Source organism: Phoca vitulina, unplaced genomic scaffold, assembly GCF_004348235.1.
Source record: "Phoca vitulina isolate PV1807 unplaced genomic scaffold, GSC_HSeal_1.0 scaffold7, whole genome shotgun sequence".
Classification (NCBI taxonomy): Eukaryota; Metazoa; Chordata; class Mammalia; order Carnivora; family Phocidae; genus Phoca; species Phoca vitulina.
In genome coordinates, this window is record NW_022589710.1 from 44,177,673 (window position 1) to 44,193,752 (window position 16,080).

Consider the following 16,080-nt stretch of genomic DNA (forward strand, 5'->3'; position numbering starts at 1 on the left):
AAACTAGGTAAAAAGGGTTGGTTGGGAAGGTCCTTGAGGGTGGTCTCATGGGGAGCAGTGGCAAACAGGTGTGCGCTTGAATCGAGCTTAAACAATTTGCAGGTTTCCCTAATAAGTATGAAAAAGTCATGAATGTAAAATCAAATACAAGGTCATGGAAAGGGCCTTAAGTTTGATGAAGAACCCACCACTAGGTGGAACCCATCCATAGCTTATGAAGAAGTGGGGAAAAGGTGAGAGGTCCCAGATGAGAGAGAGAACATTTGCCTAAGTACAGCAAACTCAACAAGGCAGTATAATAACTTAGATCTCACTCGGCTATTTTTACACCTATAAGGAATGAAGCTGTGGTCACACAGCTAGTAAAACTCCAGGCCCCTTAAATGTGGGGATGGGGGAGGAAGTTAAGCCTATACACAGGTAATACACAAGCAAAACACCATGATGCACACTTTTAAAGGTCTTATGATAATTAATGACAGTGAATTACTCAACAAACTGATAAAATTCAATTCCTGTCCTGCAGTCCTCTTAGCTGTTAAGAATTTGGCGACCAGGAGTGTGGTCGCGGCTGCTCGACCCCGGACCCCTGCACCACGGCGGAGGAGGGGCTGGAGGCTCTGAGGAATCAGAGGCCGGCCGGACTGCGGGCGAAGCACGGGGGTCCTGGCGATGCAGCACAACGGGAAACAAAGCACAGGGAAGCAGAAATGAGAAACAGTATCTTAGCCCAAGCCCTGGATCAGTCAGCCAGGTCCCGCTTCAGTAACTTAGCACTTGTAAAGCCCGAAAAACCTAAAGCAGTAGAGAATTACCTCATACAGATGGCAACATAGGGACAACTAAGTGGGAAGGTATCAGAACAAGATTTAATAGAAATCCTTGAAAAAGTAAGCCAACAAACAGAAAAGAAAACCACAGTTAAATTCAACAGAAGAAAAGTCATGGACTCTGATGAAGAGGACGATTATTGAAATTTAAGATGTTTAGAGACTGGAACTTAATGGAAGAGTTCTAGGACAGATAATACTGGGTAGAAGTGAAGATCTGATTGTTTACTTTGTTTACTATCTATATACCTTTTAAAAAAATAAACCTGTTATGCAAAAAAAAAAAAAAAATCTGGCGACTGGAAGGGCGCCTGGGTGGCTCAATGGTTAAGCTTCTGCCTTCAGCTCAGGCCCTGATCCCAGGGTCCCAGCCCCGCATCGGGCTCCCAGCTCAGCGAAGAGCCTGCTTCTCCCTTTCCCTCTGCCGGCCCCCCGCCCCTAGTCGTGCTCGTGCTCTATCTCAAATAACTTTTTAAAAAATTATTTAAAAAAAAAACAGTGGAAAAATAACAAAAACCCACTCAAAATTAACTTAAAAAAATTTTGGGGGCGACTGGAGACTTTCCAAACTGCCAGAATCCTTCAGGGCCAGCCCTTATGCGGCAAACATTGCACAGGCCAATGAGCTTCTGAGAAGCAGAGCTAGGAAAGTCTTCCCCGACCTAAACTGCAGGTTTTTCAGCATGAAGTTCTTGTGTGTCATTTTCGCTCTTGCTTTTAAAGGTAAGCCACTGACCTGGTGGGACAGGAGTCTGGCCCTCCAAGATCAATTTGGCGCGCTACTCGGCCCCACTGGCGCTTAACATGCGGATGAGGCAGCCCGCCGCTAGAGGCTCTTTGAGCAGTTTCTAACTTTCTTCACTGCCCTGTTCACTTGACACGAGAACTAAAATCAAAAAGGCAAAATGGTGTCCTCCGCCGGCGTTATCCTGCGAGCTTCCGGACTCGGCCGATGGAGCCACCTGCCGGGCTCTCCAAAGCTGTGGTCTGGCGGCCGGGTCTCATGGGCCCCTGCCCGGAAGACAGCGACCTGGAGCCTGGAGCCCGTGGGCCGCTGCAGCTGGGACGAGCCCGTGCGCATCGCCGTGCACGGCCTGGCCCCGCGACAGCCCGTCACGCTGCGCGCGTCCCTGCGCGACGAGAAGGGCACGCTCTTCCGGGCCCACGCGCGGTACCAAGCCGACGCCGGCGGCCTCCTGGACCTGGCGCGCGCGCCCGCGCTGGGCGGCAGCTTCACGGGGCTCGAGCCCATGGGGCTGCTCTGGGCCCTGGAGCCCGAGAAACCCCTGGTGCGGTTGGTGAAGCGGGACGTGCAGACGCCCTTCGCCGTGGAGCTGGAGGTGCTCGACGGCCACGAGCCGGACGCCGGGCGCGTCCTGGGCCGGGTGGTGCACGAGCGCGACTTCCTGCGGCCGGGCGTGCGGCGGGAGCCGGTGCGCGCGGGCCGGGTGCGCGCCACGCTCTTCCTGCCCCCAGGTGAGCGCCCCGGGTCCCAGGCCTGCCTTTCTCTTGTCTCCTGCACTTCTACAGACAGTAAGGAGGTAGCTCCCAACATTACAGAGGTCTGTGGGGGCCTCAAAGTGGGCTCTGGTGGGGAGATGGCTCTGCCTCTCCAAAACTGAGAGGTCAGTTAGAAGACGTAAGGAAAGGGACAAGACAGTTGTAAGTGAAAACAAAAACATAGGTAGTTCCAAGTTTGTTTGTTTTTTTAAGGTTTTATTTATTTATCTGAGAGAGCGAGCACAGAGGAAGACTGAGAAGGAGAAGCCGACTCCCCGCTGAGCAGAGAGCCCCACGGGGGGCTGGATCCCAGGACCCTGAGATCATGACCTGCGTGAAGGCAGCCACTTAACAGACTGAGCCACCCAGGTGCCCCGGTGGTTCCAAGTCGTTTTTTTTTCGTTTTGGTTTTTTTTAAAGATTTTATTTTTAAGTATTCTCTACACCCAACCTGTGGCTCAAACTCAACCCCCAGATCAAGAGTCCCATGCTCTCTAAAACTAATGATGTAATGTATGGTGATTAACATAACACTAAAAAATTAAAAAAAAAAAAAAAAGTCCCATGCTCTACCAACTGAGCCAGCCAGGCGGCGCCCCTTTGTCAGAGAGAGAGAGAGAGAGACAGGCAGGCAGAGGGAGAAGCAGGCTCCTTGCTGAGAAAGGAGCCCAATGTGGGACTCGATCCCAGAACCCTGGGATCATGACCTGAGCCAAAGGCAGACGCTTAACCGACTGAGCCACCCAGGCATCCCTTTAATGATTTTTTAAAAAGATTTTTTATTTCTTTATTTGACAGAGAGAGACACAATGAGAGAGGGAACACTGGCAGGGGGAGTGGGAGAGGGAGAAGCAGGCCCTCTGCTGAGCAGGGAGCCCGATGCGGGTCCCGATCCCAGGATCCTGGGATCATGACCTGAGCTGAAGGCGGACGCTTAACGACTGAGCGACCCAGGCGCCCCCCCTTTAATGATTTTTTTAAATGATTTCTCACTATAGCAACTTTGCTTCTAACTCTCACAGTATATTAAGGTTTAAGAAAATTAGCATGAAAGGGGCGCCTGGGTGGCTTAGTAGAGCATGGATGCCTTGGCTCAGGTCGTGATCCCAGGCTCCCTGCTCAGCAGGGAGTCTCTGCTGCTTTTTCTCTCCTCTCTCTCTCTCTCCCTGCTCCTCCCCCCACTCTGTGTGTGTGTGCGCGCGCTCTCTCTCTCTCTCTCTCTCAAATAAAATCTTTTAAGACAACAACAACAACAAAACCCAAAAGCAGTTTTATTCATTCAACAGTTGAAGGACAGGTTTCCAGGCTAGGTTTCAAGTCTTTGGAGATGATGAATAAAGTCACTACAAACTTTTGCATACACGTTTTTGTGTGAACACAAATTTTCGTTTCTCTTGGGTGAATACCTAGGAATGAGATTGCTAAATCATATGGTAAGTACGTGTTTAACTTTCTAAGACATTGCCCAGCTGTTTTCCCAAGTGGCTGTATCATTTTGCATTTCCACCAGCAGTGTACGAGTGTTCCAATTGTTCTACCTGCTCTCTAGCATTTGGCATTGTCAGCTTTAGGGGTGGAGGGGGTAACGATTTTGCTCTTTTCATTGTCTGCCTGTAAATTAGTTTTCATTACAAAAGTAAAGCATGCTTTTTGTAAAAAATCTGTGGGGCTTTGAGGCTCTGGGTATAGGAGAAATCTGGATTGAGCCTATGCCACTGTCTGGATCTTTGAAGACCAGAGAGGTCTTCTAGCATTTCTGATTGTCAATAGAAAACTTTGACATCACCAAGTAGGCAACACAGGGCTTTTGACCCCACTGCAGAGAGTTTGGGGAATAGTTCAGTTTTGTGTTTTGTTTCTTCCAAAGAACCGGGGCCCTTTCCTGGGATTGTGGACATTTATGGAGTTGGAAGTGGCCTTCTGGAACAACGAGCTAGTCTGCTGGCTGGCAAGGGTTTTGCTGTGATGGCTCTGGCTTATCATAACTATGAAGACCTCCCCAAAGGCCTAGAGATCCTCCACCTGGACTACTTTGAAGAAGCTGTGAACTACCTGCTGGATCACCCTCAGGTTGGAACTTCTGAAGGTTTTATGATCTATGTATCGGTGTCTTCATAACTGCTCTTAGTTTTCACAGAACATGACAAATTCACCACTGCCACTCCCAGTCCCCAATACACATTACCATTTAGAGTCACTTCTCATAGACCGTTTCTATGCAATTTTATGTTCTCGTATTTCCTGCTAGTAAAGATGTTCTTAGTTGGTTTGGAATTTTAAATTCCAGTATTTTACAGGATATCATAATAAGCCCAAACATATTTGAGAACCCTGGCTTTGAAACAGAAAGTAGAGGAAAAGGGGAAGGGGATCACTGTCTCCAGAAGGCCCTACGTTAAATGTTCGTGTATAACAACCCTCTCTTCTTTGTGGCCCCTCTGAGAGCACAGTGTTAAGTATTCAAGAAGAACTGGGCAGCCAAAAACCTTGGTACTAGGAAGTGTTTTGAGGGTCATAGGCTCAGGGTATCAGAGGATCAGGAGATAAACATTGCTTATTTTACAATTCAGAGCTCAGTGGATGGGAAGCTTTGGAACTCTTAGAAAAGGTGATAGTGTGCAGTGGCGCCAGCATGAGATGTGGATAGACAAGAGTTAAATCTAAGTTTTTATTTCACCAATTGCCAACCAGCCCCATGATCCTGCGGCCGCTCTTTCCTCCTCTGAAAAGTTGGGATGATATAATATATCATTTAATTTCCTAGTACTTTTCCTCTAGGAGGAATAAATGGTTGAAAAGAGTCAAGGGTGCTGTTGTAGAAGCCATAAGGAGAAAAGGACTGCTGTTGAGAGGTGAATTGGAGGGCCATTTATAATAGATGTTGGTAACTGTGGCAAAAGCAGTCCTCATGGGATGGTGCAGACCCAAACTACCCTGAGGGGATGGGGTAGAGAAGGGAAGACTAGAAGAACAACTCAGACAATTGGTCCCCACAAATTTTGCTCTGAAAGAGAGTAGAAAACTAGGGCAGAGTGGATGTGAGGTCAAGGGTTTGTTATGGAAATGTTATGAAAATAGGGCATTAAGTATGCCCATGGGAATGGGCCAGAGAAGAAAGTGATGAAGAAGGAGAGAGATGATGTAATTGTAGGAGCAAGTCCTGGAGAATGAGAGTGGAGGAGATTCCAAGTGCAGGCAGCAGGGGTAAGCACAGAGGAACTTTGGAAACCAAGGGAAGGCAGAGAGCTTGAGCTCCTGTGGAACTAAGTAGATGCCACAGGGTGAAAAGAGGCGGAGTCCCTACTGGAGAGCTTTATCTTCTCCATCTGGTGTGAAGAGCTCACAGTGAAAGAGAACAGGGTTAAAGGTTAAGAGGCTTGAGGTTGTAGGAGAGGTATGGCATGGTCTTTTGGGGAAGTGGAAAGCAAACATAAGTGAAATGTGGCAGGATGGATGGGAAAAACGAATGCTGAGAAACCAGAGTACCCTCCACATGGTTGCTGAAGTCACCAAGAATGATGATGGAGAAATTGCAGAAAGGAAGATAGAGAGGAAGAATAAGTGAATACCCCAAGATTGCAAAACTTGGCCAATGGTAGAGCCCAGACTCAGGCTCAGTTGCACCTATTTTCCAATTCCAGGCACTGCTCATCACACTGCACTGTTCATGGCCTCATTCTCCTTCCTCTGTCATTTTCTCAGGTAAAGGGTCCGGGAGTCGGGCTGCTTGGCAGTTCCAAAGGAGGTGAACTCTGCCTGTCCATGGCCTCATTCCTGAAGGGTATCACCGCTGCCGTCATAATCAATGGCTCCATGGCCGTTGTCGGGGGAGCCTTACACTACAAAGATGAGACCTTGCCCCCTCTGGGCATAGACCCAAGTCGAGTGAGGCTGACCAAAGACGGTTTGGCAGACATTTTGCATGTCCTGAACAGCCCTTTGGAAGGAGCTGACCAGAAGAGTTTCATTCCCGTGGAAAGGGCTGAGAGTGCCTTCCTGTTCCTTGTAGGTCAGGATGACCACAATTGGAAGAGTGAATTCTTTGCTAATGAGGCCTCTAAGTGCTTACAGGCCCACGGTAGGGAGAAGCCCCAGATCATCTGTTACCCTGGGACAGGGCACTACATTGAGCCTCCTTACTTCCCCATGTGCCGGGCTTCCCTACACATCTTGGTGGGTGGTCCTGTCATCTGGGGAGGGGAGCCCAGGGCTCATGCCATGGCCCAGGTGGATGCTTGGAAGCAGCTCCAGACTTTCTTCCACAAACACTTGGTGGAGAAAAGTTAGGGGGACCCTCCTGAAAATATAACCCACTATTTGAAGTTTAGGAGGGTGAGACTAATATATGCTAAGCAGCAACAGTTAAAGACAGTTCACCCGCTGTATTATTATAACTTTTGGGGTTTTATTCCTTTCTTTTTATTTATTTATTTATTTATTTTTATTAAAGATTTTTATTTATTTGACAGAGAGAGACACAGTGAGAGAGGGAACACAAGCAGGGGGAGAGGGAGAGGGAGAAGCAGGCTTCCCGCTGAGCAGGGAGCCCGATGCGGGGCTTGATCCCAGGACCCTGGGATCATGACCTGAGCCGAAGGCAGATGCTTAACAACTGAGCCACCCAGGCGCCCCTATTCCTTTCTCTTTAAATGACATCACCATTAAAAATAGTCTCCATATGGGACACCTGGGTGGCTCAGTCAGTTAAGCGTCTGCCTTTGGCTCAGGTCATGATCCCAGGGTCCTGGGATTGAGCCCTGCATTGAGCTCCTTGCTCAGCGGGGAGCCTGCTTCTCCCTCTCCCTCTGCTGCTCCCCCTGCTTGTGCTCTCTCTTTCACAAATAAAGAAATAAAAAAAAATCTTAAAAAAATAGTCTCCATACAAGTTATGTCAGGAATGAAAAGAGAGCCGTAAGTATAAGCAACTTTTGTTAAAGATTAAATATTGGAACATTACAAGTGAAGATGCCGTCTCCTTTCAGTGTTCTTGCCACTGTCACTACTGTCGGGGAGCAAGAATTCCTGTCCCATCGTAGGTCCTTCTAGCTGGCTAAGAATCAAATTGACAAGAGACAGATTAACAGGAGAAAATCAAATCTGATAGCATATGCACAGGAAATCCGTACAGACATGGAAATTCCAAAGACAGTCAGGCAAAACAAGGTATGTACATCATCCTGAACTAAGGAGAAAAGGTTAGGGGTCTAGGACTTCGGAGGGAAGGAATGCACTTCACAGGGCAATAAGGAGAGCAGATGTTTGATAATTAGATGTTTGCCCTGCCATACAGATGGGTCACTCAGATACAGTTTATCTCTGTTAATAACCCTTATTCTGGGAAAGACCCTCAATTTAGATTCTTCCATGTAGTTAAGGGAAGGGCAAAAGTTTCTCTTGAGCCCACAGGGTCTCAATTGCCTTCAGCTCAAAATAATCTAGCCAAAGTGGCCCATCAATCCCTAGGCTACCATTATCCTCCACAAAATAATCTTTGTGATGATTTTCATGTGTGTCCTTTCACATATCTTGCTTTAACATGGATATATATATATATACCAATAAAAAAGGTGTTTTGTTGCATAAATGTCATTTTAAAAATATTGATTTTACAAAACAAGTAAGTGCTGGGAAGAGGCAGCTTTTACTTGACACAAACCTGATGCCACAGCAACACATGGAACTGACAGTGGTTTTATTTTAGTCCAGGAAGGGGGAGAGCAGTTGGGAAAGGAAATATGCTTCCAAGGCACCAATTTTATGCCAGTCATTTAATCCTCACAACTCTGGGAGATAAGTGAAAGAATATGTGCAAGCACAGCTCTTGTTCATGACCTTTTTTTTTTTTTTTTTTTTTAAGATTTAATTTATTTGACAGAGAGAGGGAGAGCCCAGCACGGGGAGGGCAGAAGCAGAGGGAGAAGCAGACTCCCTGGCTGAGCAGGAAGCCCGATGTGGGACTTCATCCCAGGACCCTGGGATCCTGACCTGAGCCAAATGCAAACGCTTAACCGACTGAGCCACCCAGGCGCCCCTGTTCACATTTTAAAGCAAATGTAATCTGCTAGAGTCAGTGATTGCTGTTAACATTTGTTTAACCAAAAAAAGATGACTGTGATATCAATCTAAAACTCTTCTCCCTAACAAAGAAAATTCAGATATTTGCACATTGGGCATTATACACTAGCAAGGTTGTTTCTGGTAATTAATTAGGAAGGCTTGGAAATTGATGGTTACATCCATGGGCCTTAAGATTAAACTTCCAGAGCGGAGATGTCTTCAAGAAAATATTTACAAATAACATTTGGAAACATATTTACAATTATAGAAGAACAGGAAGATTATTAAGATGTAAATATGGCAACTGGATCTTTTTTCTTAATATGGATTATGACTTATTTATATTTCCCTTCCGCTTCTGTTTTATCATTGAATTTTCTAAATTGCTACATGACAGAGAATCCTGCCTCAGATTCAGACAGCACCTAAATAAATAAAATGTCGTCTTGAAAAAGAGCTCTTGGGGCGCTTGGGTGGCTCAGTCATTAAGCGACTGCCTTCGGCTCAGGTCATGACTCCAGGGTCCTGGGATCGAGCCCTACATCGGGCTCCCTGCTCAGCAGGAAGCCTGCTTCTCCCTCTCCCACTCCCCCTGCTTGTGTTCCCTCTCTCGCTCTGTCTCTCTCTGTCAAATAAATAAAATCTTAATAAAAAAAAAAGCTCTTAGTAGGGGTGCTAATTAGAGAGGCTTGTGGTCTCTGGCTCTACCAAGCCAGGACTAAACCAGAAGAAAATTGAAAGCCAAAAGAAACAAAAAGGTATGAAAGAGTCGAAGATTGGCTGTTTGTTTTTACATGAAGAAAATGTGGTGCTTATAGTTTCTAATCTCCACTCACCTCAGTGGGCTCAGGGATGCCTCTGCCCATGGCCAAGAAGCTAATAGTGGGGCTGGGGGCTTCTCTTCGTACTACCGATTGTGCTTTCTGCATGCTTTCCTCAGCACATGGGCAAGAAAAACCGGACTGGTTTAACTATACTCTCCAAGGTAATTTCTTCACTGTTTATCATGCTGGAATACTTAGTGTCCTCAAAGATTCTGGAGCAGGTTCCTGAGAGAGCCTCAGGACAGAAGAAAAGAAGTTAAGAGGTGGATGACCATGTCCCTTGCAGACTAGGCCTTGCAGCAGACACAGGGAGGAGAGGAGCCCCTCTAATCCCTTCTGAAATAAGATGGATGTATAAACAAGTGGGGGAAATAACATTTTAGTGTAGAGATAGAACAGAATAAAAGTGCCATAGGGACAGTATTACATAAGGATGGGACAAACCACATCTAACTTGGTGGAGAGGTGGGGAGGACTTAAGAGAAGTGGCATTTCAGATGAGACTTGAAGTATAGGTAGGATTTAAAATTGGTTATGGCTTTTTTTTTTTCAGGAAATATACGTTTATTGTAGAAATTTAGAAAATACTGAAAACTTAGAAGTCAAAAGGCAGGCAGCTATACTTAGTTACACTACCAAAGTGTACAGCATGGAAAGGGGGACAGGGAATAACTCTACAATGAAGAAGCATAACAAACACTACCTTAGCCAGGTAAACATCAGGGATAAATTGTGTTGATATCACGTAACCTTGGTATGACCAATGTGTTGAAATGGTATGACCAATGTGTTGAAAGCACTTCACCCCTGCAGTCTTCCTCCCAAGAACCCATAACCCTAGTCTCATCATGAGAAAAGCTTCAAGCAAGCCCAAATTAAGGGACATTCTGCAAAATACCTAACCACAATACTCATAACTGTCAAGGTCATGAAAAACAAAAAGTCTAAAAAACCGTCATAGCCAAGGAGAGCCTAAGGAGACATGACTAAATGTAATATGGTATCCTAGATGGGATACTTTTTTTTTTTTTAAAGATTTTATTTATTTGACAGAGAGAGACACAGCGAGAGGGGGAACACAAGCAGGGGGAGTGGGAGAGGGAGAAGCAGGCCTCCCGCGGAGCAGAGAGCCCGATGCGGGGCTCGATTCCAGGACCCTGGGATCATGACCTGGGCCGAAGGCAGACGCTTAACGACTAAGCCACCCAGGCGCCCCTAGATGGGATACTTGAACAGAAAAAGGACATTGGGGAAAAACTAAGGAAATATGGACAGAGTACGGAGTTTAGTTAATACTAATATATCAGTATTGGTTCATTAGCTGTGACAAATGTGCCGTAGTAATGTAAGATACTAACAAAAGGGGAAAGTGGGTGCTGGGTATACAGAAACTCTGTTATTTTGCAACTTTTCTGTAAATTGAAAACTATTTTAAAATAGAAGGTTTATGGGGCACCTGGGTGGCTCAGTCGTTAAGCGTCTGCCTTCGGCTCAGGTCACGATCCCAGGGTCCTGGGATCGAGCCCCGCATCGGGCTCCCTGCTCCGCGGGAAGCCTGCTTCTCCCTCTCCTACTCCCCCTGCTTGTGCTCCCTCTCTTGCTCTGTCTCTCTCTTTCAAATAAATAAATAAAATCTTTAAAAAAAATAGGTTTATCTAAGTATTTTAAAAAGAAAGCATAGGGCACCCTGGTGCCCAGTTGGTTAAGTGACTGCCTTCGGCTCAGGTCATGATCCCAGGGTCCTGGGATCAAGTCCCACATCGGGCTTCCCTTGCTCTGCAGGGAGCGTGCTTCTCCCTCTGCCTGCCACTCTCCCTGCTTGTGCTCTCTGTCAGATAAATAAAATCTTTAAAAATAAATAAATAAAAATTAAAAAGAAAGCACAATTAAAATTTTGGTGTACTTCATTTCCTTCCAGTTTTTTTCTATATGTGTATAAATATATATATATATATATTTATATATATATATACATACACGTGTATTCATATTTTAACCATGTGTATAGATTTTTATCCTGCTTTTCTCTGACCTAACATCACACATTGAGCATGATACCAAACCTTCTGAATGTTGACAGTATTTCATAATCTATAATTACTTAAGTGGTTTTCTATTTTTGGACATCTAGGTTTTAAAAACAAGTTAGCTGTAATAATTAGCGTTGTGATGATTATCTTTGTAAATTCATTTCTATGTAGATCTCAGACCATTTCCTTGGGATGTAAAAGACTTCCCTTTTAACTCAAGAAAGAGTAAGGCTTGAAATGTAAGTTTCTTCTTTAGGGATAATGAATAGGTTCTGTAGAGTTTAAAAGAAGATTCTAGTTCAGCAAGTTTATAGTTTTAAGGAAAAACAAGTTGCAAAGTTAATTTATTTCCTAGTGTCTCTGTATAGGAAGCTACTGGTCACTAGTTGACTAACATTTTGCTTTTATTTTTTTAATTGTTTTTTTATTAAAGATTTGATTTAAGAGAGAAAGAGAGCACGAGCTGAGGGAAAGGCAGAGGGAGAGCGAGAGAGATAAGCAGACTCCCTGCCAAGCAGGGAGCCGGATACGGGTCCCGATCCCTGGATCCTGAGACCATGACCTGAGCAGAAGTCAGATGCTTACCTGACTGAGCCACCCAGGAAGCCCTTTTTATTTTTTTAAAGATTTATTTATTTTAGAGAGAGAGAGTGCACATGCTTGCGTGTGAGCATGAGTGGGGGGAGGGGCAGAGGGAGAGAATCTTCAAACAGGCTCCCAGCTGAGTGTGGAGCCCCATGTGGGGCTTGATCCCATGACCCATGAGATCATGACCTGAACCAAAACCAAGAGTCTGATGCTTAACTGACTGAGCCATCCAGGCACCCTACATTTTGCTTTTAAAAAGATAAGAATTTTGGGGGCATCTGGGTGGCTCAGTCCGCTAAGTGTCCCAACTCTTTTTTTTTTTTTAAGACTCTATTTATCTGTCAGAGAGAGCATGCACAAGCAGGGGGATCAGCAAACAGAGCAGGCAGAGGGAAAGGCAGGCTCCCCGCTGAGCAAGGACCCCGATGCAGGACTTGATCCCAGGACCCTGGGATCATGACCTGAGCTGAAAACAGATGCTTAACTGACCGAGCCACCCAAATGTCCCAAAGCATCCAATTCTTGATCTCACTTCAGGTCTTCGTGAGTTCAAGTCCCGTGCTGGGCTCCACATTGGACATGGAGCTTACTTATACACACACACACACACACACACACACACACACATGCTGATTGTTTTCTTAAATCATATACACAATGCATATCTTGTTTGCTTAATCAGTATCTTTGACAATCAATGGTACCTTGTAACTTGACATAGTTTTATGAAGTAGTCTGTCTCAGTGCCAAACTCTACAATCCTCAATAAAACTTATTTTTAAATTTCTGTAAAGTGAGATTTTTATCTGTGAGAACTAGCCCAAGTCTTAGTTTTAGAAATGACAGTTATTGGTGAGGGGAAGATGGCAGACTAGGAGGACCCTGAGATCACTCCATCCCATGTTTACAACTAGATATCAGCCACATCCAAATCACCAAAACAGAGAGCCATCAAAAGACTGGCAGAACATCCACAACTAATTATTGAGAGGAAGCTGCATCTAAAAGGTTAGGAGGGCCAGAAATGCAGAGCAAGGCTGCTTGCAGTAGGGAGGGAGTTGCATGTAGAGAGGGGGCAGAGAAATGGGCCCTTGCACCATTCCCCATAAGATTTGGCTTTGAATAACAGAGGGGCTGAATTCCTTGAGTTTGTATAATGAATGGGACTTGGAGCCTGGAGTTTTTTTTTTTTTTTTTTAAGAGATATATTTATTTATTTTATTTTTTTTTTTATTTAAATTTTTTATTGTTATGTTAATCCCCATACATTACATCATTAGTTTTAGATATAGTGTTCCATGATTCATTGTTTGTGCATAACACCCAGTGCTCCATGCAGAACGTGCCCTCCTCAATACCCATCACCAGGCTAACCCATCCTCCCACCCCCCTCCCCTCTAGAACCCTCAGTTTGTTTTTCAGAGTCCATTGTCTCTCATGGTTCTTCTCCCCCTCCGATTTCCCCCCCTTCATTCTTCCCCTGCTGCTACATTCTTCTTCTTCTCTTTTTCTTTCTTAACATATATTGCATTATTTGTTTCAGAGGTACAGATCTGAGATTCAACAGTCTTGCACAATTCACAGCGCTTACCAGAACACATACCCTCCCCAGTGTCCATCACCCAGTCACCCCATCCCTCCCACCCCACCCCCCACTCCAGCAACCCTCAGTTTGTTTCCTGAGATTAAGAATTCCTCATATCAGTGAGGTCATATGATACATGTCTTTCTCTGTTTGACTTATTTCGCTCAGCATAATACCCTCCAGTTCCATCCACGTCGTTGCAAATGGAGCCTGGAGTTTTAAAAGTTAGCTGCCTCAGCACTTCCACCCAACAGGGCAAGTGATAGCTGGGTTGCTGCCCCTAAAGCGTAGCATGCACAGAGAGGCAACATAAAAACAGCAGATTATACAATGCTGGAGAGCAAATGGGGGACAGGTATATTCATACTGATTTCGCAGCATGTGGGGGGACCTGGAAAACGAGGAAGCTGGCAGGTGCCATTTTCTCCCCCACCCCCTAGCATAAACACAGGGCCATCTGCAGGAGGCAGGGCTGCACAGAACTTGCTACCTAACTTGCTAGCAGTGCACCACGTACTCGCCCACTCCAAGCCTACCTCCTTGGCCCTGGACTCAAGACAAATTTTGTTAAAACTGCACACCAGTCCTGCCCAGCCGCAGGGTGAGCTGAGCTGGCTGCAGCCTGTGCGGGGTGCCCAGCCACTACTGCGTGCTGTGCCCAGCTGCTCACAGCTGCCACCACACAGCCCCAGCCAACGTTGCACACTGCACCCAGCCGGGCCCAGCCACTGCCCAACTTGGAGCCCAGTTTCTCGCTCCTAGCCACCCCTATGCCTGGCCCCTAGCCACAGCAGCATTTTGCAGCCCTTCAGGGGAATCTTCCGTAGGACCAGTGGCCCAGAACAAATTTGAGCACGTCCCCTCAGAACTGGCCTGCCTGAGTCCCACTAACTGCTCCCAACAGGCCGAGAGTCAGTGCAGATTACTACAGTTAAAGGAAAAGTGACTCAGACACAACAGCAGAGTGAAAGCAACACACATAGGATACTTTCCTGAAGTGCCAGGTTCTGCTCAACAGGGGACACTATGCTGCAGGGCACTCCAGGACCTCGTCTTCATAAAGTCACTACTTTCAAGAACAAAAGACATAGCTGACTTTCTTAACAGAAACAGACACAGAGAGGCAGCAAAATGAAGAGACAGGGAAATTTATCCCAAATGAAAGAACAAGACAAGGGCACAGCTAGAGATCTACATGAAATGGATATAAGTAACATGACTGATAGAGAATTTAAAGCAATGACTATAAGGATACTCACTGTACTTGAGAAAAGAGTGGAAGACATGAGTGAGACCCTAAACATAGAGATAAGGAATACCATAGCAGAGATAGAGGTCTCAATAAGCAAAACGAGAAACATGATTGAGGGAATGAACAGCAGGATGGAAGAAGCAAAGGAACGAATTAGTGACCTAAGGAGACAGAGTAATGGAAAGTAATCAGGCAGAGAGAAAAAAGAATTATGCAAAAGAATAGACTTAGGGAACTCAGTGACTCCATCAAACATAATAACATTCGTATTATAGGAGTCTCAGAAGAAGAGAGAGAAAAGGGGGCAGAAAATTTATTTGAAGAAATAATAGCTGAAAACCTCCCTAATCTGGGGAAGGAAACAAATACCCGATCCAGGAGGCACAGAAAAGAAAAAAAAGAAAAGCTCAAAGAAAATCTTCAGAAACAACCCCAAAACAAATAATAACATGACAATACATATTTATCAATAATTACATTGAAAAAAATAATCATTTTGAATATAAATGGACTAAACACTCCAATCAAAAGACATAGGGTGATGAAATAGATAAAAACCCAAGACCCATCTTGGCCTATAAGAGACTCATTTTATTTATTTATTTATTTTTAAAATTATGTTATGTTAATCACCATACATTACATCATTAGTTTTTTATGTAGTGTTCCATGATTCATTGTTTGCATATAACACCCAGTGCTCCATGCAGAACGTGCCCTCTTTAATACCCATCACCAGGCTAACCCATCCCCCCAACCCCCTCCCCTCTAGAACCCAGAGTCCATAGACTCTCATGATTCATCTCCCCCTCCGATTCCCCCCCTTCATTCTTCCCCTCCTGCTATCTTCTTCTTCTTCTTCTTTTTTTAAACATATGATGTATTATTTGTTTCAGAGGTACAGGTCTGTGATTCAACAGTCTTACACAATTCACAGCACTCACCATAGCACATACCCTCCCCAATGTCTATCACCCAGCCACCCCATCCCTCCCACCCCCCACCACTCCAGCAACCCTCAGTTTCTTTCCTGAGATTAAGAATTCCTCATATCAGTGAGTCAGATGATACATGTCTTTAAGAGACTCATTTTAGACCTAAAGACACCTACAGATTGAAAGAGAGGAGATGGAGAAACATCCATCATGCAAATTGATGTTAAAAGAAAGCCAGAGTAGCAATACTTACATCAGACAAAATAGACTTTAAAACAAAGATAGTAACAAGGAACAAAGAAGGACTCTATATAATAATAAAGGGGACAATCCAATAAGAATTGTTATATCACAATTATAAATATTTATGACCCAACATGGGACCACTCAAATATATAAAACAGTTAATAACAAACATAAAGGAACTAATCGATAATAATACAATAATCATAGGGGGGGCGCCTGGGTGGCTCAGTTGG

The 16,080-nt window shown here is 45.0% G+C and overlaps 1 protein-coding gene and 1 pseudogene across 1 annotated transcript; both read left to right on the plus strand.

Moving 5' to 3' along the window:
• The first annotated feature begins 214 nt into the window (after positions 1–214).
• LOC116632758 lies at positions 215–1,044 on the plus strand (annotated as a pseudogene).
• A 337-nt stretch (positions 1,045–1,381) lies between these two features.
• On the plus strand, positions 1,382–6,733 carry LOC116633136 (acyl-coenzyme A thioesterase 1-like). The gene is made up of 3 exons (XM_032405525.1): positions 1,382–2,306; positions 4,198–4,400; positions 6,033–6,733. The coding sequence occupies exons 1-3, from the start codon at positions 1,736–1,738 to the stop codon at positions 6,615–6,617; spliced, it is 1,359 nt and encodes a 452-aa protein (XP_032261416.1). The 5' UTR covers positions 1,382–1,735; the 3' UTR covers positions 6,618–6,733.
• The last annotated feature ends 9,347 nt before the right edge of the window (positions 6,734–16,080 follow it).